The following is a 22,800-nucleotide window of genomic DNA, read 5'->3' as shown; positions in this document are numbered from 1 at the left end:
ATACAAAATAGTTAAGATAGTTAAGTCCAAAGCTGACTACAAAGAGTTGCAAAGGAATCTCAGAAAACTTGGTGACTGGGCAACAAAATGGCAGATGAAATTCAATGTTGGTAAATGCAAAGTAATGCACATTGGAAAACATCATCCCAACTACAAACTGTTGGGGGTCTAAATTAGTTTTAAAAATTTAAGAAAGATCTTGGTGTCATTGTGGATAGCTCTCTGAAAACATCGGCTCGATGTGCAGTGCCAGTCAAAAAAGTTAACAATGTTAGGAACCATTAGGAAAAGGATACATAATAAGGCAGTAAATATCATAATGCCACTATATAAATCCATGGTATGCCCACTCCCTGAATACTGCATGCAATTCTGGTTGCCCCATCTAAAAAAAAAATACATTAAAATTGGAAAAGATAAAAGCAACAAAAAATGATTAGGGCTTCTATATGAGAAGGGATTATAAAGACTGGGACTGTTCAACTTGGAAAAGAAACAACGAATGGAGGATATGATCGAGGTCTGTAAAATCATGAATGTTGTGGAGAAAGTGACTAAAGTAGTGTTATTTACCCCTTCACATAATACAAGAACTAGGGGTCACCCGATGAAATTAACCAGCAGCAGATTTAAATCAAACTAAAGTAAGTATTTCTTCACACAATGCATAATCAACCAGTGGAACTCATTGCCACAGGATGTTGTGAAGGCCAAAAGTATTACCAGGTGCAAAAAAGAATTAGATAAATTCATGGAAGATGGGTAATAGACCTTGATGAACCTAAGATTCCAATCTGATAGTGGAAAACAAGCGTTACTCCATTCTGAAACCCTTACCACCATTAGCTGAAAGCAGGCAGATCATATAGACTGATCTGGGGCAGAAAAACAGCAAGTTTGTAGAAAAGTGGTAAGGCAGCATATCACGACAGCAGTGGTTCAACAGTCAAGCTGGAAGGGGATATCAAGTCGGGTCCCAAAGGGATTGGGTCTGGTCTGTTCAATATCTTTATATCAATGATTTAGATATTAGCATACAGAGTACACTTACAAAGTTTGTGGAGGATACCAAGTTGGAAGGGGTTGCAAGTGCTTTGGTGGATAGGATTATAATTCAATATGATCTGGATTAACTGGAAAAATGGTCTGAAGTAAATAGGATGAAATTCAATAAGGACAAATGCAAAGGACTCCACTTAGGAAGGAACAATCAGTTGCACACATACAAAATGGGAAACGACTGCCTAGGAAAGGGTACTGTGGAAAGTAATCTGGGGGTCATAATGGACCACAAGCTAAATATGAGTCAACAGTGTAACACTGTTGCAAAAAAAAGCAAACATCATTCTGGGCTGTATTAGCAGGAGTGTTGTAATCAAGACACAAGAAGTCATTCTTGCACTTTACTCTGCACTGATTAGGCCTCAACTGGAGTATTGTGTCCAGTTCTGGGCACCACATATCAGGAAAATTATGGACAAATTGGAGGAAGTCCAGAGAAGAGCAACAAAAGGGATTAAAGGTCTAGAAAACATGACCTGTGAGGGAAGATTGAAAAAAATTGTTTGTTTAGTCTGGAGAAGAGAAGACTGAGAGGGGACATGATAACAGTTTTCAAGTTGTGACAAAGTTCCTCCTCTATCTTGGTGGGTCCTGCGCTTATTGGCGGATTTTATTGCCTCAGAGTTCACCATGTGGGTTGGGGAACAGCCCAGAGACCTTCCCCTCTGGGAGAACCCACAGTCCAGGTCAATTGGGAGGTTTGGGGGGAACCCGGACCCGCCCTCTACTCCGGATTCCAGCCCAGGGCCCAGTGGACTGCAGCTGTCTATAGTGCCTCCTGTAACAGCTACATGACAGCTACAACTCCCTGGGCTACTTCCCCATAGCCTCCTCCAAATACCTTCCTTATTCTTACCACAGGACCTTCCTCCTGGTGTCTGATAACGCTTGTGCTCCTCAGTCCTCCAGCAGCACACCCTCTCACTCTCAGCTCCTTGCGCCTCTTGCTCCCAGCTCCTCACACTCGCACCACAAACTGAAGTGAGCTCTTTTTTAAAACCCAGGTGCCCTGATTAGCTTGCCTTAATTGATTCTAGAAGCTTCTTCTTAATTGGCTCCAGGTGTCCTAATTAGCCTGCCTGCCTTAACTGGTTCTAGCAGGTTTCTGATTGCTCTAGTGCAGCCCCTGCTCTGGTCACTCAGGGAACAGAAAACTACTCATCCAGTGACCAGTATATTTGCCTTCTACCAGACTCCTGTACCCCACTGGGTTATGTCACAAAGTACATAAAAGGTTGTTCAAGGAAAAGGGAGAAAAATTGTTCTCTTTAACCTCCGAAGATAGTACAAGAAGCAATGGGTTTAAATTGCAGCAAGGGCAGTTTAGTTTGGACATTAAGAAAAACTTCCTAACTGTCAGGATAGTTAAGCACTGGAATAAATAGCCTAGGGAGGTTGTGGAACCATCATCATTGTCTAACTTGCTCTTAAAAATCTCCAATCACCTATCAGGGATGGTCTAAATAATACTTAGTCCTGCCTTGAGTGCAGGAGACTGGACTAGAAGGCCTCTCAAGGTCCCTTCCAGTCCTACCCTTCTATGATTCTATGACACTGAGTGCAGCAGCAAGGGCTTAACCACAATGTTGGTGCATGGTCAAAATTCAGACTATAAAATAAGCCAAAAGCATAACAGGAAAGAGACGAGACGAGAGAAAAGACGACAACCCAACTCTAGATGACTGACCATCAGAAGTGGGGCCCTGCTCATTCAGCATCACCTTGGACTGTATGTAATTGCAATTTGACGTGCTTTTAGCTTACTGCAGTAGGGATTTTTGTATTAAAGGCTTTGTGTGTTTGAAATGCTTGCGTCAATCACTTATCATGCCATGTGCTTGGCGAATTCCTGAGACCATCCTAGCATAGTGAAACCCTATGGGTAACACATGATCTAGGTGTCCCTAAATCTGACTGCCAGATGTTGGGACTGGACAACAGTGGATGGATCACTTGATAACTGCCCTGTTCTGTTCATTCCCTCTGAATGTGGCTTTGGCCACTGTTGGAAAACAGGATAGTGGGCTAGATGGACCACTGATCTGACCAAGTATGGCCATTCTTTTGTTCTTAAAATAATCATTTGGGGTGACAACTATGGAAAATTTAATTCATAGATTCATAGATTCTAGGACTGGAAGGGACCTCGAGAGGTCATCGAGTCCAGTCCCCTGCCCGCATGGCAGGACCAAATACCGTCTAGACCATCCCTGATAGACATTTATCTAACCTACTCTTAAATATCTCCAGAGATGGAGATTCCACAACCTCCCTAGGCAATTTATTCCAGTGTTTAACCACCCTGACAGTTAGGAACTTTTTCCTAATGTCCAACCTAGACCTCCCTTGCTGCAGTTTAAACCCATTGCTTCTGGTTCTATCCTTAGAGGCTAAGGTGAACAAGTTTTCTCCCTCCTCCTTATGACACCCTTTTAAATACCTGAAAACTGCTATCATGTCCCCTCTCAGTCTTCTCTTTTCCAAACTAAACAAACGCAATTCTTTCAGCCTTCCTTCATAGGTCATGTTCTCAAGACCGTTAATCATTCTTGTTGCTCTTCTCTGGACCCTCTCCAATTTCTCCACATCTTTCTTGAAATGCAGTGCCCAGAACTGGACACAATACTCCAGTTGAGGCCTAACCAGTGCAGAGTAGAGCGGAAGAATGACTTCTCATGTTTTGCTCACAACACACCTGTTAATACATCCCAGAATCATGTTTGCTTTTTTTGCAACAGCATCACACTGTTGACTCATATTAAGTTCAAAAGAATATTAGGAAGTTCAAGCTAATGAAAAGAACAGTTATTTACCATACAGTAACCGTGGTTCTTCAAGAAGCTGTCTGTGTGGATCCCACTGTAGAGATGTATGCGCCTCACACACGAGATTGAAGTCTTTTGATTAGTAGTGTCTATCGGGGAAGACAGTCTGAAGAGTTTTGTTCTATCAATCTAATAAAGCAAGGCTCTGGAAACAGGCAAAATGCAATTTCTTCTCTTCTGGTATAGAGTGGGGATTTAGGAAAGAAGACGGAGATTGAATGATTCTCACAGAACTCAGACCATCTTGGGAATGAACTTAAGAGTGAGGTTTCAGCACCACTTTGCTCATATGAAATGTTGTATAGAGAGACTCAGCCTTAAGTGCTTGAAGCTCACTATCTCTCAGCCAAAGTGATGGCAACTAGAAGGACTGTCTTCAGGATGAGATGATGTAAGGAGAATTCCAAAAGAGGTTCTAAAACAGGGGTGGGCAAACTACGGCCCACAGGCCGGATCCGGCCCGTCAGGGCTTTGGATCCGACCCACGGGATTGCCACCCCCGTGGTGCCACAGGCCCCGCGCCGCTCCTGGAAGCGGCCAGCACCACATCCCTGCGGCCCCTGCGAGCCTTCTGCCCCCCCTGCTCCTCCTCCAGGGGCCACAGAGACGTGATGCCAGCCGCTTCCGGGAGCGGCGCAGAGCCAGGGAGCCTGTCTTAGCCTCGCTGCGTGCTGCTGCCATCCCGGAGCTGCTCCAGGTAAGTGGCGCCAGGCCAGAGCCCGCACCCCAAACCCCTCCTGCACCCCACGCCCCAACCCCCTGCTGCACCCCTCCTGCATCCCAACCCCCTGCCCTAAGCCCCCTGCCATACCCTGCGTCCCAACCCCCTGCCCTGACCCCCACCACACCTTGCACCCCCCCCTCCTGCCCCAACCTCTTGCCCTGAGCCCCTTCCTGCACACCACACTCCCTCCCACACCCCACATCCTGCCCCAGCCCTACATTCATGGCCCTGCATGCAATTTCTCCACCCAGATGTCGCCCTCGGGCCAAAATGTTTGCCCACCCCTGTTCTAAAGGGAGGCTCAGTGAGCCTCAGGAGGATGATACTGAGATCTCAGGCAGTAGGCCCTTGAGACTATTTTTTACCATCAGGCGGGAGAAGACCAAGCATGACAGCACAGGTGGATGGCAAGCAGAAATTGCTACCAGGCAGACATTAATGGAGTGGAACAAAAGGCCAGAAATATTTGAAATGCAACCAGTAGTCAAGGATCTTTGGTATCAAGGGCCCTGACTGTGCTGAGCTGCCCATACTGAGAACCTCTTTCATTTTGAGTACTAAGTCTTTCTGGTAGAGATCTTCCTGCTCTGTATCAGGATCTCTTCAACCTGCAGGGAGCAGTCTCTGTCCATGGTATTTAACCAAACAGCCATGCTGTCAGATTCAGTGACCTTGGGTCTGGATGGAGTATCTGACAATGGTGGTGTGAAATCAGATCTGGGCAGTCTGGGAACTGGAAATGTGGTTGAATGAACATCTGTAGCAGGTTTGCCAGCCAAAACTGGACTTGGACAACAGGGAGCTATGAGGATGCTCATGGCTCCGTCTTATTATTTTGGACACCGGAATAGGGAAGGGGGACTTGGTGAGAAGCCATATACCGGGCCTTAATTCCACTGCAGAAGGAGAGGGTCTGGTAATGATCCTGTGCTCACACCCCTTCTGGGACAAAAGTTCTGACATTTCACCATGTACGTGAACACTGACCTATGGCCTAACAACCTAAGGCAAGTCCATACTATTGTAGTCAGGTTTGATTTTCTCTCTAGTAACAGTGACTGCAACAACAGGAACCCGTCCTGAGGCAGTTACGCTCTGACTGACCTGGAATTTATCATGGCCCCTATGAACTCAATCTTGTGTGATGGGATAAGAGACTATTTTTCATGGGGTTCACCAGGAGGCCCAGCTGGGTGAACCCTGAAGAGGGATGGGGAAGAAGGGTGGGTAAAGCATAAGGAGTGGATATAGATGAGATTGCCACAGGCTATGATGCCTAGCACCCATTTGTCAGCTGTGATAGGAGACCAAGCCTACTGGAAAGATGAAAGGCAAATGTGGTAAACAGGCTCTGGACTGCCATTTATGTGACGACCAAAACCCCCATCAAACCTACTGCATCTGAGAGGGTGGCAGAGGTGACCGCCATCCCCTGCTTTTTGATAGGGAAGCAATCCTCGTCGGGGTTGTGGTACACCAAAGAGCCAGTACCGCCTTTTCCTGGGTCACTGTGGTTTCAATGTCCAAGGTTGCTGCAATCCAGGAGAGGTGGTCTTGAAGCTATCCATCGCTGGTGTTGGGACCTGTTATCGCTTTCTCATCTGTCAATGACAATATCTCAGGCATGGATGGAGGTTGGTGCTGTCCCTCCGTTGTCACATCAAGGTGTTTTTTGAGACCAATGTCTGGCTGAGGCATGGCTGACCAGGCTAGTAAGATCACTGGAGAGTAAGATCTGCTTCTCCTTGATGCATGGGAGAGGGATCGGCTCTAGGACATGTGTGATGATGGACCCCAATTCAGACCAATAGGGCCAAGGTAACATCATGAAAACACTGATAAAATACAGGTTGACCGACTCAGTGTCACTTGTGCCTCACTTGAGTGGCTTCCTGTATTCTCCTTAGGGACGGGTCCCAATGGTAGGAAACAGGGGGGTCTCTAGTTGAAATCAGTGAAAACCAGTAGGTCAGCAAGGGTGATGAGTATATTTTCTCGAATGGTGATGTCATAGATTGGTGTGACCCTGGATCCAGCACCAGCTGTAGTCTTGATGGGGAACATCTCTCAGGAAACGATGCAGATTCCTCCATTAGGATACATCTCCGGTCTTTGATGGGCAGAGTCAGCAGTACAAATATCTGTGCCTTCGCTGGTTGCAGGTCACCCCTCCAACTGTGCCATGCTAGTGGTTCGTCTTGGAAGCGAACGAAAACTGGGAGATTTTATTTTTAGAGGACTAGTGTTGGGGTCCTCCTTGTGGAATATTCCTTCATTATGCTTATGCTCTGTCCAGCCCCAGTTCTGCCTTTCACTGTTGGGGGCATGGGTGCTGGATCTGTAAAAGCTGAGGTTGCCTGTGCTAATGTTGTCAGTCCCCTCTTTAATGCCTACTTTTCAATGTTGGATCCTGGAGCACTGTGTCAGATTGAAGGAATGCTGGCTGCTGCTGCTGATTTCTTCAGCTCTGATCTAGCAGATGTCGCTTCCTTGGGGACAGAAAAGACTCGCATGGACTCCACTAAGAGATGTAGCTTGAGTCAAGCATCCCTAGATTTGCAAGTCCTTGATGAATAGGACCAATATGCTGAGCATTGGTATAGGATGTTACTTTCCACCAAGCAGAATAGGCATCAAGTAGGTCATTCAGTGAGGGGGGAAATGAGGCAGTCACAGGGCAGGCAGAGTTTGAATCCTGATGGTTTAGAGTCTGCCACGCCACTGCAATAAGCGCCTCACCTCATTATTGGAGGGGTACCAAATACTTTTCTTTTTCTAAAATGTCCAATTCTGGGATTTGCAAAGAGGAAAATAAGTTCTCAGAAGATCTGTGGAAAAAACAACCAGACTTTTGAAGCTCTGAAAAGAGTAGTGGATTGGATACTCAGTGGGTTCAATCTTGCTACCACCGGCAGTAAGAAGGAGCTGGGGGAGGGTCATTTGTCCTTTTATACCCTCACACGGGAGCACTAGGAGACACAGGATGTGCCACCAGAAACTGCTATTCAAAAGCCTCTGTTACGTGCATGAGCCAAGTGTGGCACCTACAGCGGGCTCCACACTGACACATACTTGAAGAAGAAACAAGGGTTATGATAGAAACTTCTTTTGGAAACCGTCTAAAGAGGATATTAATAATGAAATCAGTAGCTGAAAATAACATTGTACAGATTATATTTTAAGCAGCTATTATTAGCCCTAGTAACACTGTAGAGGTTCTACAAAGTTAAGTAAATACATCTTTATCTTTGTTAAATTTCATTGGGAGATCAGCCCTTTCATTAGAATACTAGAAAACATGATTACCTTAAACGCATCCACAAGTGCAATGCAGTCACTCTTACTATTTCCAGAAAAATTCATTTTATTCCTGGGAATGCAAACAAAAAGGTATCAAGATAAACAATGAATAAGTTTAAGGCTATTCTGTAAGGTTCTTATACCACCCTCATCATGGTAGTATCTCAGTGCCCTCCAACAGTGCATTAAGCAACTGTCTCGTGTGGTTTGTTCCCTCTCATATCATCACCCCATGGGGCGAACTATGTGTAGTATAGTGTTTTAGTAGAGTTTTGGTTTTTTTAGAATGTGCACACTACTATGTATTTATGTTAGAGAAGGCAAAGGATAAAGTGTGGCTTTCATTTAGAGCAGACGGGGGGTTGTGGAGGTACTTAGTTCACATCGAAGTCCATTTCAGGGTTTCAGTCTGGTCCTGAGAAAGCTTGGTTTTCTGTACAGACTAGCTTTATTCTTATAGTAAAAAGGCAAAGTAATATGTTCTCAGCATTGTGACTGAAAAGAAGAGATCAACCCCCCCACCCCACCCCCACAAAGTGCTTACAGTTTAGAACAGGCCTGCACAACTCGTAAAGTGGCGAGGGCCATATTACTCCAAAGAAAACAGCTGAGGGACAACCCCCCCCCCCCAGCACCGCCAAAACACCACCATCCCAGCCCCCCCGAAACACAACACCCCTCCCCCGCACATCGGTTCGTTGAGCGGCAAATCCCAACGAGCCTTTATAGACCCCAGGGACCAGCCTGCCCAGGGGCTGCTCCCCAGACCCAGTTTCCCCTCCCTCCCCCCCGAAGGGTGCCCCCCCGCAAGCCCTCCCCTCCCCACCCCACCCCGGCGGCCCCCACCCTGAGTCCACTCACTGGCTTTGCCGGGCTTGGGCCGCTGCAGCAGCTCGGCAGGGAGGAGCCGCCTTCCGGAGGCACTGGAGAGCCAGAGCGTTCCGCTTGCAGCGGTGAGCCCCAACCATGGAGTAGCTGGCGCAGTGAAGGGGGGCAGCAGCCCTGCAAAGGCGGCGGCATGGCTAGCAGCCACGCCCCCCGCCCTCCTGCCTAGGCTGCGGCCCAGCGCACCGCCCCCCCCGGGGCTCCTGCAAGCTGCAGCGGATGCATTTGGGTGCCAGCCCCCCATGTGCCCCCCGGCATGCCCCCATGGGCCGCATGTTGTACAGGCCTGGTCTAGAAGACAAAAACCCAAGACTCTCTGGAGAAGCAGCATGGCTGGCTGGGTATTTGTTTTAAAAACAAGAAGTTAAATATCTTGAAAGTAAAATACCTGTATCCATCAAGATGCTGCCTGAAAGGCATTGCAAAAAAGTTCTTGAAAGAGAGTGCTGCAGCTGTAACAAAAACAGATGGAAATTAAGAGCTGCAACAAGTCTGGATGTAGTTTTATGATGACTGTTCTTAAATGCTTTTTGTTCCCTCACCTACCTATAATAAGGCATTCTTCTAAACATCCAAAGACATGGCCAAGAACTATTAGCTTTCCGAGGTGCTGGTCCACAGGTAATTGTGCCAATACTCTTCCCAAGAAGGTTAGCTCACCATCATAAGGATTTTCTTCTTCAGGATGTGCACTAATTGCAAGTGCTCCCATCTTTATAAAATTAATTATATGGTTAATAGACTCAACTTTGCCAACATCTAAGACCTTTGCATCCAAAAAAAAACAAAAACAAAAATCTGGCCTAGAACAATAATTGAAATTAGTAGCAGAAACCACTATAGGTGCTTGCTGGAGAAAAAAATGTTGGGGAGCTTAAACCAAAATTTAAAAAGCCCATTTTTTTGCAGCTGAAACTTGTGTGGTAGAAATTGAAGATACAAATGAACTACGCTATTTTTAAACTGTTATTCATGTGTTTGGGGAAAGGAGGATATGTTTAATGTCATTAATGCTCCCGCAGTGTTTATGAGCAGGAAGCACAAGCCCTGTGCAGAGTTGCACAATATCAGAACCATCCTTTCAGTATGGAAGAGGTGGACAGAATTTTGGCTTTTATTTATAAACAATTCTTACAATTTTGCTACTATTTCTTCCATATTTTCTCATTAAGGATGCTTGTCTACAAACAGGATTATTTGCCCAGTATTCAGCTGTGCCTGCTCCTAAATGAAGCCATAATCCTGTTGTAGCAATATTAAAATTGATGGTTGCAGAAATTATGTTAAAAAGGGGAGTGAAGTGTTTCTAAACTGATAGGGTTTTTTTCTATTTTTCAGTTTTCCATGTGGAGTCAGTACCTCTTTAAATGCCTTATTAGACACAAGAGGAGGTTACTCACCCTGTGCAGTAACTGACGTTCTTCGAGATGAGTGTCCCTGTGGGTGCTCCACTCTAGGTGTTGGTGTGTCCCTGCGCCTTCACTCGGAGACTTTTCATAGCAGTACTCGTACTGGCCACACATGCGCAGAGGCTGCCCCCCGCAGTGAGTCTAGGATAATAGTGCGCATGCGTGGCCAATCTCCTCAGTTCCTTCTCTACCACGGAGGCTACCCCAACTCCGAAGTAGAGGGGAGGAGGGTGGGTAGTGGAGCACCCACAGGGACACTCATCTCGAAGAACGTCAGTTACTGCACAGGGTGAGTAACCTCCTCTTCTTCTTCGAGAGATGTCCCTGTGGGTGCTCCACTCTAGGTGACTTAAAAGCCGTGTATCTTAAGGAGGTAGGGACTTCGGATCTGATAGGAACGCCGTTGATAGTACAGCCCTGCCCAAACGTATATCAGATAGAGGGCCTTGAGTAAGGGCATAGTGTTTAACAAAAGTGTGCTCAGAGGACCAGGTAGCTGCTTTACAGATATCAGCCAGGGGAACTTTGCGTAAGAATGCTACAGAGGCAGCCATAGATCTAGTGGAGTGTGTTCTGATGCCGTCTGGAGGTGTAACTTTCTTCATCTGATAGCACAACCGGATGCACTGAGAAATCCAGTTCGAAAGTCTCTGGGTAGAAATAGGTGTACCTCTGAAACGCTCCGCGATGGAAACAAAAAGTCTGGAAGAATTTCTAAAAGGTTTGGTTCTATCCAAATAGAAGGACAAGGCCCTGCGTACATCTAGTGTATGCATTGAGGCTTCGAACGAGTTCGCATGTGGCTTCGGGAAAAAGGTTGGTAAGTGAATCGGCTCATTAATGTGGAACGAGGAGTTTACTTTAGGAAGAAAATTAGGGTGTAACCTGAGGGTAACCTTGTCTTTGAAAAATATCGTATATGGTGGGTCTGCCATAAGAGCTGCTATTTCTCCTGCCCACCTGGCGGAGGTAATTGCCACTAAAAATGCTGTTTTCATCGAAAGGTGTAAAAGGGAACACGTGGCTAGGGGTTCAAATGGTTGTTGGGTTAGGCAAGAGAGAACTAGATGAAGGTCCCACGGGGTGGTGGGTGGTTTTATGTCTGGGTATAGGGTTTGGAGTCCCTTGAGGAAGCGCTTGGTGATAGGATGAGCAAATACGGAAGTACCCTCAATTTTGTCATGAAAAGTTGTAATAGCAGCTAAATGGACCCTGATGGAACTGGAAGAAAGGCCGGATTGCTTAAGGTCCAATAGGTAGTCAAGTATGAGCGGAAGAGGTGCTGACGTGGGACTAAGTTGTTTAGTTGAACACCAGTGTGTGAATCGTTTCCACTTACATAGATAGGTGGTGCGAGTAGATTGTGTTCTGCTATGCAGGAGCACACTCTTTGAACTTGTTCAGAACAATCTAGTTCATTTTGGGAGAACCATGTAGGAACCATGCTTTGAGGTGGAGCATGGATAAGTTGGGGTGGAGAAAACGGCCGTGTTGTTGTGATAGGAGGTTCGGAATGAGAGGCAAGGGGATTGGTGGTCGAATGGACATTTTGGTGAGAAACGGAAACCAGGGCTGTCTGGGCCATGATGGGGCAATTAGGATCACTTTGGCTCCATCTGTTCGTATTTTTATCAGGACTCTGTTCAGAACCGGTATCGGGGGAAACTCATACAGTAAGTTTTGGTGCCATGGGATCATGAATGCGTCTCCCAGGGAATGTTTGCCTAGCCCTGCTCTGGAGCAAAAATTGGGACATTTCTTGTTTTTTGCAGTTGCAAAGAGGTCTATTACTGGGTAGCCCCAAATGCGGAATATGTCGTGAATGATGTGCTCGTTTAATTCCCATTCGTGATCCCACGGGAAACGTCTGCTTAGTTCGTCCGCTGTGGTATTCATCACTCCAGGAAGGTAGGCCGCTGATACCCGGATGTTGTTTGCAATGCACCAGTTCCAGAGTTTCATAATCTCTGTGCACAGGGACTGGGATCGAGCTCCCCCCTGCCTGTTCACGTAGAACATGCATGCAATATTGTCTGTCATTATGCGTACGTGTTGGTTCTTGATCAGTGGTAGGAATTGACGGCACGCATTGCGAATAGCTCGAAGTTCTAGGACATTTATATGGAGAGAGGTCTCGGTTGAAGACCAAAGTCCCTGGGCTGTGTGGTGAGACATGTGTGCACCCCATCCTGTCAGAGATGCATCGGTCGTCAGTATGAGGGATGGAGCCTGCTGAAGAAAGGGGACTCCAGAGCAGAGGTTGGAGTGAATTGTCCACCACTGTAGAGAATCTTTGACTCGGGCAGGTATGGAGAGAGTCTTGTTTAGAGGGTGCACATTCGGTCTGTACACCGTGGCCAACCACGCTTGGAAGCACCTCATATATAGACGTGCATTTTGAACGACGGAGGTGCACGAGGCCATGTGACCTAGTATTTGTAGGCAGTCCCGGACAGTCACCTGGGGACTGTTGCGAATCCTTGTGGCTAGTTGACTTATAAAATTGAAGCGAGCTGGTGGGAGAGATGCCAACCCCGTCCGGGAGTCGAGGTATGCCCCTATGAACTCCAGATGTTGGGTGGGGTATAATGTGGATTTGTTTTTGTTTACTTGCAGGCCTAAAGATAGGAAACAATCGATGGTAAGCCGTATGGATCGGAGAGCTTCGTCGAACGTTGAAGCTTTGAGGAGGCAATCGTCTAGGTAAGGAAATATTACGACCCCTTGTTTTCTGAGGTAGGCTGTAACTACGGCTAGGATCTTGGAAAAAACACGGGGGGCCGTGGACAGTCCGAAAGGGAGAACCCTGTATTGGAAATGTGTGGAGCCGAGAGTAAAGCGTAGGAATCGTCTGTGGGATGGGTGTATAGTCACATGAAAATAGGCATCCTGTAGGTCGAGGGCTGAAAACCAGTCGCCCTGCTCCAGCGCTGGGATTATAGTGGTGAGAGTGACCATCTTGAACTTTTGCTTTTTGACAAATTTGTTGAGCCGCCTGAGGTCGAGGATTGGTCGCCATCCCCCATTTTTCTTCTCTGTTAAGAAATAATGGGAGTAAAAACCCTTCCCTCTGTGTTGTTCTGGCACAGTTTCTACTGCTCCCAGTTGAAGGAGATGCTGCACTTCTTGGAAGAGTAGTTGCTCGTGAGATGGGTCCCTGAAGAGGGACGGGGAGGGTGGGTGGGTGGGAGGGAGGGAGAGGAAGGGGATGGCGTATCCAATTGTAACTACCTCTATGACCCATTTGTCGGATGTAATTTTCTGCCATTGATGAGAGAATGGTCGTAGGCGGTGTCCAAAGATAGGTGTGCCGGCTGAAGTGGGAACGCTGTTTTCTAAACCCTCGACCAATGCTTCAAATCTGCCTATTAGTTGGAGGGGGTTGCAGCGCCCCTGTAGAATTAGGACGACGACGCTGGAATATTGGTCTTTGGCGTCGTTGTTGCTGTTGTTGTTCCTGTGGTCTATAGGAGTGTTGTGAAAATGTGGGGTAGCGTGGTCGGTGATAAGGTTGATATCTATATTGTTGTCTTCTGGTCGCAGGTGGCTGGAGGCCTAGGGACCGGAGGGTTGCTCTTGCGTCCTTCATCGAATGCAGCATGTCGTTTGTGGTGGAGGCAAAAAGTTTTTCCCCATCGAAGGGAAGATCTTCAATGGTGCTCTGGACCTCTCGAGGGAAGAAGGAGGAAGAGAGCCATGAACCTCGTCGCATGACCACTGCTGTGGCAGTCGACCTTGCTGCAGTGTTAGCTACATCGAGGGCCGCTTGGAGAGTGGTGCGTGATATGGTTTGTCCCTCGGAAACCAGAGCTGTGAATTGTTGTTTCTTCTGTTCTGGGATGTGATCAATAAAATCCATGAATTTATTATAGTTTTTGTGGTCATGTTTTGCAAGGACTGCGGTATAATTAGCTATGCGAAATTGTAGCGTCGAGGATGCATATACTTTACGGCCGAAGAGGTCCAGGCGTTTACTGTCCTTGTTGGCTGGGGTGGAGCGGGCGTACTGTTGTTTGGCCCTCTGGTTTGCTGCGTCCACTACCAATGAGTTTGGCGCTGGATGGGTAAAAAGGAATTCAGAGCCCTTTGAAGGAATGAAGTACTTCCTGTCCGCTTGTTTACAGGTAGGTAGGCTAGTGGCTGGATTCTGCCAGATGGATTTAGCGGGTTCTAAAAGGGCTATGTTGATTGGTAATGCCACTCTAGAGGAAGAAGAGGGCTGCAAAATGTCTGTTAGTTCATGCCGTTGTTCAGTGACTTCCTCTAAGTTAATTTTCAAGTCACCTGCAGCTCTTTTAAAAAGGTCTTGGAATTTGGCATAGTCATCCGACGGGGTTGGAGGAAGGGGAAGTAAGGCTTCCTCAAGCGTTACGTCGGACTCTGCTGGAATAGGAGCAGGACTCAGTTGCTCCTGGGAGTGTGACGGTGCTGCCTGGTATCTTATGTCACTGGCAGGTCCGTCACGAGGCAGTGCTAAACCGGTGTTGCGCCTGGTCGAAGTGCCGTAGCGCATGTGTTCTCGGGCGTACGATGCCCATGGTGCCCAACCTTGCCATGGTGGTGGGTAGGGCATAGGTGATGACATCCAAGGGTTCACTCCCCATGGGGCAGGATACTGAGAACAGGCTGAGGTAGTTTTTTTGTAACCCCTGTTGATCTGGGTCTGGGAGTCTTGAGAAGGAGAAAAAACTGCCTGTGGATCAGTTTCCTCCTCACTGGAAGAAGGTTGTTCTGATCCTGAATCCAGCATTGGAGAAAAACAGGCATTTATCAGGGGAGACTGCAGAATAGGTGAGACCAATAGATCTGCTGTCTGAGTGAATTGAAAAGGTGAGGCTCCTGCATGAGGTGAAAGCTGCGGAGGAGGAAGTTGCCCTGAGGCAACATTCCTCTGAGCAGGGGTTTTTCCTTTGATCTCCCTGTCAGCCTGTGCTGCGATTGCCGGTGCCGTGGTAGGTGCCGGGGGGACATCAGCCCGCACAGGGTCAGGCAAGGCTGGGAATGTCGGCACCGTGTTCGTCTCGGTGCCGAACGGTGCCATAAACGAGGCAGGCAACTGAAAGCCTGAAGCCTCGGCACCGGAGCTTCGCGCCGCCGCCGCAGCCCTGAGGCGGCTTTCGTGCGGTGCCTGAGGAGCCCGGCTCTTCAAAAGTGCTGAGGCGAGGAAACACAGGCAGGGAAACTGTTGACCTGCCTGAGGCACTTTTGTGCCTCACCAACTTCTTTGCTGGAGAGGGCTGCCCCTTTTTTGTAGCTTTCTTCAGTTTTTTTGAAGCAGGGGGGCTGTGGCGGGCAGTAGAGCTGGAGTCGGCTCCTGGGTCTGAAACTGACCCGATAGACTTCTGCAGGAGGAGCAGTTTCAGTTTAAGCCCCCTGTCCTTTCGTGCCCTGGAACTGAGTTTGGTACAGTGGGCACATTTCTGGGGAATGTGTGTTTCCCCCAGGCATTTTATACGAGAGTGGCCATCAGAGAGCGGAATAGCATCCTTACACGTAGAGCAGCGCTTAAAGCCTGTGGAGCCAGGCATGGTAGAAGCGGCTGCGGCTGAGAGAAATTTTTTTTTTTTAACAGATAAAAGAACTAATGAGCTACACTAACAAGAACTGACAACAAACTAACTACTAGAACAGGTAATAGTAACAAAGTGAGGGATTTCCTAACGAGTCTGCTGAGCTCCATCTCAGGCCAGGGATGGTAGAGAAGGAACTGAGGAGATTGGCCACGCATGCGCACTATTATCCTAGACTCACTGCGGGGGGCAGCCTCTGTGCATGTGTGGCCAGTACGAGTACTGCTATGAAAAGTCTCCGAGTGAAGGCGCAGGGACGCACCAACACCTAGAGTGGAGCACCCACAGGGACATCTCTCGAAGAAGAAGTTCAGATTATTTATCTATTTACTGTATATTTAGACTATCTGGGCTTTAGCAAAACAATTAGGAGAAGAACCTGTGGCATTACGCCCCATATTCTTCATAGTAATACTATGATATGATAATGGCATAACTATGATGTATTTTATACAAGATAGGTCATATGAGATATAATTGAAAAGGTTATGATTCACTAAACATGACTATCCTATTTGTATGCTTGTATCATTTTGGTATCTGCAGTTAGGAATATTGTCTATGCATCTGTTACAAATGTGTTTACACCTGGGGAAAGCCCACTAGACAGAAAGCAATCAGTCTAGATGGCTGGCTGGGGAGGGCCATTAGGCAGAACAATAGGTCTTAGAAGATGCTTATCTCCCACCAGGGAGCCTGCCTGGGGAGTCTTCCTGAGGATGGTACAAACAGCCTCTGACTCATGGCTGCTATGGCCCTACAGAGGCATCTGACCAAGTCACCTGGTACTGGACTCCATCATAGAATACCAATGTTTTTCCACGGGGGGGAAGAGAGATAGCTCAGTGCTTTGAGCATTGGCCTGCTAAACCCAGGGTTGTGAGTTCAATCCTTGAGGGGGCCACCTAGGGATCTGGGGCAAAATCAGTACTTGGTCCTGCTAGTGAAGGCAGGGAGCTGAATTCAATGACCTTTCAGGGTCCCTTCCAGTTCTATGATATAGGCACAACTCCATATATTATATTATTTTATCATTACTAAACAATTGGAGACAAAGGGTTCCCGCCATATGCAACAGCTATTTAAGGCAGGGGAGTGACATCAGGTTTGTTCTTCACTGACTCCCCGCCCAAGAAAACTGCTGGAAATGCCCGAGAAACAAGGACTGAACTGGGGGAGAAGGGCTGAACCCAGGCTAGAGGGATTTCTAGTCTGTGAAAGGAATACCTGGGGTTTGAAGCTGCAAGCAAGTGTACCTTGCCCTCAAGAATCTCTGCAAACTGCTTAAATCATCATTTAATATATTAAGCTTAGATTGTGTTTTTTTTTTATTTGCTAGGTAATCTGCTTTGATCGATTTGCTATCCCTTATAATCACTTAAAACCTATCATTTGTAGTTAATATATTTATTTTTGCTTGGTCTAAAACCAGTGTGTGGAAATCATAATGGGGGTGGGGGAAGGGGGGGCAGAAAACTGTTGCATATTTTCCTGCACATTGAGGGAGGTGGGCAAATTTCATGAGCTTGCGCTGTACAGTTCCCTGTGAAGTACAAGACAGTATAATTTTGGGTTTACTCTCCAGAGGGGGGTGTACGCCTCGGAAGCTTGTAAGTGCCTTAGCTAAATAGCCTTCCCATGCAGGGGTTGGTTATAAAGCCTGTTTGCATGTTACTACAGCTGGATAAAAACAACAAGGAGTCCGGTGGCACCTTAAAGACTAACAGATTTATTTGGGCATACGGTTTCGTGGGTAAAACATCCACTTCTTCAGATGCATGGAGTGAAAATTACAGGTGCAGGCATTATTATACTGACATATGAAGAGAAGGGAGTTACCTCAGAAGTGGAGAACTAGTGCTGACAGGGCCAATTCGATCAGGGTGGATGTGGTCCACTCCCAATAAATGATGAGGAGGTGTCAATATCAAGAGAGGGAAAATTGCTTTTGTAGTGAGCCAGCCACTCCCAGTCCCTATTCAAGCCCATATCAATGGTGTTAAATTTGCAAATGAATTTTAGTTCTGCAGTTTCTCTTTGAAGTCTGTTTCTGAAGTTTTTTTGTTCAAGTATGGCTACTTTTAAATCTGTTACAGAATGTCCAGGAAGATTGACGTGTTCTCCTACTGACTTTTGTATGTTACCATCCTGATGTCAGATTTGTGTCCATTTATTCTTTTATGTAGCTGGATGTGTCCCTACCTGTGTGCTGATGAAAGTGCGAAACCGGGAGCTTGTCACAGCATTACAGGGTGAATGGGAGCCCAGGCTGATGGGTTGGGGGGCTCAGTGGTACCCCAGTCCCAGGCACCTATAACAGTGCCTACCTCTTTAAGTTGAAGAATGGTGCGCTCCATGTCACCTATACTGGGTGGAGATAGAGCTGTTGCCAATAAAGCTCTTGGTTCCCCCATGTCAAGCAATTTAACCTTTAAGACTGTACTTCCTAATGGACATCGCTGAAAGGAAAAATAAATTGGGAAATGTTAACTTCTGCCATTTGTGAAAAGATAACTCACTTAACTCGCTATATGGAATGTTTCCTTTTATAAAAGATACATTTTAGATACATAGACAGCCAAATAAATCTATTAGATAATTGAACTGTATTTCCCACAGTTAAGGATAGAGTCTACTTTTGCCAGGCTACCAAATCATTCAAGATAATGAAGTTTTATTGACCTGATATGCCTTCCTCTACAAAGAGAAAATGGTTAACACAACAGGTCTATTTTTCCAGTAGAAGTATCCTGAAAGTATTATTTTACCAGCTTTGTTCTATATTACTAAATATTAGTCAAATTACTAGCTACTACTCCAAAACGTCAATCATTTTTACACTCCTTGAACAGGTGAATAACTTTCATTATACATTACCTTTAACAACAATGTAGCCACACTTACCACTTGTATCACTAAATATAGATAAAATCATATTACAAAAATTACATTTGAAAATAATTCTTACCAGCATCTCAGGTAGAGCATTCTCCGGTATATAGTTTGTCCAGAAGTCCTTGTGTACAAGCCTATAACAGTACCCTTTGGAAACACGCCCAGCCCGGCCTTTAAATAATACAGCAGATTAAGGCATGGTTTGGCACTGATTTGTAAACTGACAATCTCAGACTTAAACATGTTATACTAAAATTAAGAGATTCATTCTCACACACACACAAAATATTTCACTACAAGACAATGTAGCAAAGCTAACAGTGAGTAAAACTCAAAGAAGGAAATTCAAATTGAAAATCCCATCTAAAGTCTAATTCCCCATCTTATGCAGCAACTGCAGAATGAATCCTATGAGATCCAAAGTCAGGATCTGGAAGATGGGAGTAAGGACAACTAGTTATTAGTATGCTAGCCTGGAACTTGGGAGATTTGGACTGAATTTCTTGCTCTGTCACAGACCCGTGGAAGATGGGCAAATCACTTCGTCTCTGGCCTCAGCATCCATCCATAAAAATTGGAATAAACGCACTTCCCTGCCTCACCAGGGTGTTGCCAGGATAAATATATTAAAGAGTGTGTGGCAGTCTCAAATATTACGGTTGCTATAAATACCATAGAAAGATGGGATTAACCAAGAACCCACCTAACCCTTGAAGTGTATGAGCCATACTGAGTACATCTGTTTGTTTTGTATAGTACTATCTGGCTTCATACTGTATCACTTTGTGGCAAAATGTGCACAAGTCCTGAACCTGCAGTGAGCAACCTGCAAAGCTCATTGCAGGATCAGCACCTTAGTCTAAGCTTTTTGGAACTGGGATTTCTTAGGCACGCTTCCTCTATTGCACAACACCTAGTACACTTATAATTCATGGATTTCATATAATACGAACAGAGTGAACATTGTTTGAAAAAAGCCTATGCAGCATGTTAAGTTTCCACATTTATATGCATACAGAACAGGAAATGACAAAGTGTTTCAGTAAGACTTAGGCTCCTAAATCACTTCTGAAAATGGGAGTTAGGCTCCTTAGTCACCTGAGCACTTTTGAAAATTTCACCTTAGAATTTAATCATCCTCCCATAAAAAAAAAAAACTGTAAGAAAAAAAATTCTGCTAGAAATTAAGGACTTCATTTCATTCTCCCCTTTGAAAGGAAAAGGGGTTCTGACCTTGCACTGGGATAGAGGGTCTGGGTCTGTAAATACCAAATGGAGTTTATGGCTCATTAGGAAAATAAAAGCACATTTGCACAGATCAGAGGGTATCATGCAGGGAGCTGGCTTCCTTTGTTGATACACCTAAACATCATACTCCTGGCAACATGGTTCTCATGAGCCCTGCTATCACTGATTCTCCACTTCTTGAGCATAAAGGATAAGTTAGCTGTGATTGCAGCAGTTTTAATTCCCAGCATGGCTTTTCTCTTGGAAATCTGCAAGATCCAGAGAGGAGCGCTAGGAATAATTCTTATCTTGCTACACTCTCCTGACCTGCATATTACCAATCATGCAATATGCTCACAGAGAGGTTTGCTGAAAGCTTGAGGGGTGGAAGAAGGGTTCAAAGTTCTCTTTTTTAATTATTATTTAATTAAAGCATTCCTATTGATATCTGATTTTGTAAACTAAGACCTAAAACCCAAATGTAGTAATATAGTGCCTAAACTACCTGATGTCCCTGTATATTTTATTCCTGCAGGCTGCAATTAAGCATCTAAGTCTTGTCTATATTTGCATATTTTTGGGAATTCTTTCACAACTGCACCACAAACACTAGTTCAGCTCCACTGGTGGGAGTTCTAGTTTAGGCACTGGTTAGACACTTTTAATCCCTACACCATTAAACATTTCTTAAAAGCAATAGTGAAAAATTTCACCAAAAAAAAAGGTGATATAGTGGTTATACTTTCTTATTTTTTAATAACAGTGAACTATAACTTCTGATTTTTCCATTGTACATGGAACTGACAGGATCAAGATTGTCATGCTGAAAATTACACCAAGCCACTACTGTAGTTTTGGTTGGCTGGAACATACAGTACTGTTCTTCCATTCAGCAAGCCTGCTATTTTTGCAAGCAGAGCAACATTCTAGAACATTTAATTGCCATTCCCCGTGTACAGGAACAGAACTGGCAGACAAAGCAGAGGGACAATGCAAAATGCATGTAACTATCACACAAATCCAAGGCCCTGGGGCTGTATTGTAGCATCTAAGCAGAATATTTTGTATGTTATCCATGCTGTAGCCTTTGTTTTCAAGAATGTATCAATTTTCCAGGATCAGTATGGAAATACACATTTAAGGTAAGTTTGGCAATGTTTAATCTGAGGAACTCTGTGTCCCATTTTAATAATAGACACTATCACACTTTTGGTGCAAATAAATTTTGCTAAAAAAAGCAAGGCAGTCATTTTAAATTTATCCAGAGAACACAGTGTATGAGTTAAGGAAGGAGTAAATACCTTACTTTAAAAAACAGAATTCTGCTTTTAAAAGCAAGTACAAGCTAAAGCTACATTATTCTAAAAGTATAATAAGCAATCCTCCCAAATTTTAGGGTGTTATGCAAGTTTCCATATGAAAAGTACTTCTGAAATAAAAAGAAAAACATTATTCGGGCAATATGTATCAACATATTTACGAAATCACATTTGAATATCCTGGAACAGTGACAAATCAAATTACCCAAAAGCGACAATAGACCTACACACAAAGGAAAGATAAGTAAAAAGGCCGTTTCACATAAATATTAATGGTGCTAAAAGCCAAGGCACAACTCCTATGCCATATCTAACAAGTTTCTCTGAAGCTTCTTAACATAAGACTATTGTTGCCTTACCTTTCCTCTGATTACAGCTAGTCTTAGAAGCCCAACAAAGTCTCAGGCTCTGATAATTAGTGTCTTCATCGCAAACCAGAGTTCTAGTCAAACAGAAATCGATGACTGCAATTTAAAACAAAACAAAACAAAACACAGTAATTCAAGTATTGCACGGAGGACAATAAAACAAATATTGGTTGATTTTGTGTAGCCTAAAGGATAATCTTAAATGAAAAAAAAAACGCAATGAATTGAAAGAAAGTGGGCTAAAGCTCTACATACACACAATTACACTTGGAATAGTCTGAATGTCTACAGTAGAATTCCGAACTAGAATTCCAGTGTTTACTTTGAATTACAACAGAAACTTAGCGCACACTGGATGATATACATACAAAGCAGCCATTTCTGTATTTGGATATCTTAACCTAATACTTCTGTTTTATCTGCTAAATTTCTTTTAAAAATAAAGCACTAACAATGTGAACAAAATAAGTAAATCACTTGTAAGATATAAGATATAATGAGGATGCAGTGTGGAGAATATCCACCAGATTGTGATGTGTATCTGTTACCTCCTGCAGGGGAATCTGCAGCTCATCCACTACCCTCTTGGTAAGATCCCAAAATCAGCTAGTAATGGAGGAGGGGCATTACAGCTTCCTCTAGCGAAGACAAGGAGAAGCTTCCGGAGGGGAAGCTTCCCCTTTGAGCCCTTCCTCCTGTTCTTCCAAAGTTTCTTCCTCCGCCGACTCATGGGCTTTGGACAGTGACATTGTAGGAGACCGTCTGGCAGACGCTCTCTGAGAGACACTAGATTCCCGTGAAGTATAGCATCCCTAGGTGTTGACTCTGTGGGTGTTCTGGGGCTGGAGCACCCACGGAGAAAAATGGTGCGAATCAAACAGTATCCGTTGGCTCTATAGGGGGGCAGTATACCCATTTCTCAGTCCTAGATTTAAAAGATGCTTTTTTCACGATTCCAGTCGACACCCAATCTCAGGAGATATTCTCCTTTGAGTGGGAGGACAACAGAAGGGTTAAAAAGCAACTCTGCTGCACGGTATTGGCCCAGGGATTTAAAAATCCCCCCACTCTTTTCGGCCAGGCTCTGGCCAGAGACTTGGAGGAGTGGAATAATTCGGACAGAGTCCTCCTCCTGAAATACGTAGATGACTTGCTAATTGCTGCTGTGGGTCCCCTCAGGACATTTTTGGGCATGGCAGGCTTTTGCAGAATATGG

General features: G+C 45.2%; 1 protein-coding gene across 2 annotated transcripts in view; it reads right to left on the bottom strand.

Annotated features, from left to right (window-relative positions):
* TDRD9 (tudor domain containing 9) overlaps positions 1 to 22,800 on the bottom strand; it is a 190,906-nt gene that overhangs the window by 61,683 nt on the left and 106,423 nt on the right. Inside the window, exons 13-18 of one of the 2 annotated variants that reach the window (XM_024105141.3) lie at positions 21,576 to 21,680; positions 18,744 to 18,841; positions 18,103 to 18,234; positions 9,343 to 9,508; positions 9,185 to 9,248; positions 7,918 to 7,981 (exon numbers count right to left, since the gene is read on the bottom strand). In XM_024105141.3, the coding sequence (XP_023960909.3) occupies positions 7,918 to 7,981; positions 9,185 to 9,248; positions 9,343 to 9,508; positions 18,103 to 18,234; positions 18,744 to 18,841; positions 21,576 to 21,680 (629 nt within the window). The remainder of the gene's footprint in view (positions 1 to 7,917; positions 7,982 to 9,184; positions 9,249 to 9,342; positions 9,509 to 18,102; positions 18,235 to 18,743; positions 18,842 to 21,575; positions 21,681 to 22,800) is intronic. The other variant, XM_042858224.2, reaches the window with a different exon arrangement.

Source organism: Chrysemys picta, chromosome 4 (genome assembly GCF_011386835.1).
Source record: "Chrysemys picta bellii isolate R12L10 chromosome 4, ASM1138683v2, whole genome shotgun sequence".
Lineage (NCBI taxonomy): Eukaryota > Metazoa > Chordata > Testudines > Emydidae > Chrysemys > Chrysemys picta.
Note: the sequence above shows the minus strand (reverse complement) of the source record. Positions and strands in the feature narration are given on the sequence as shown.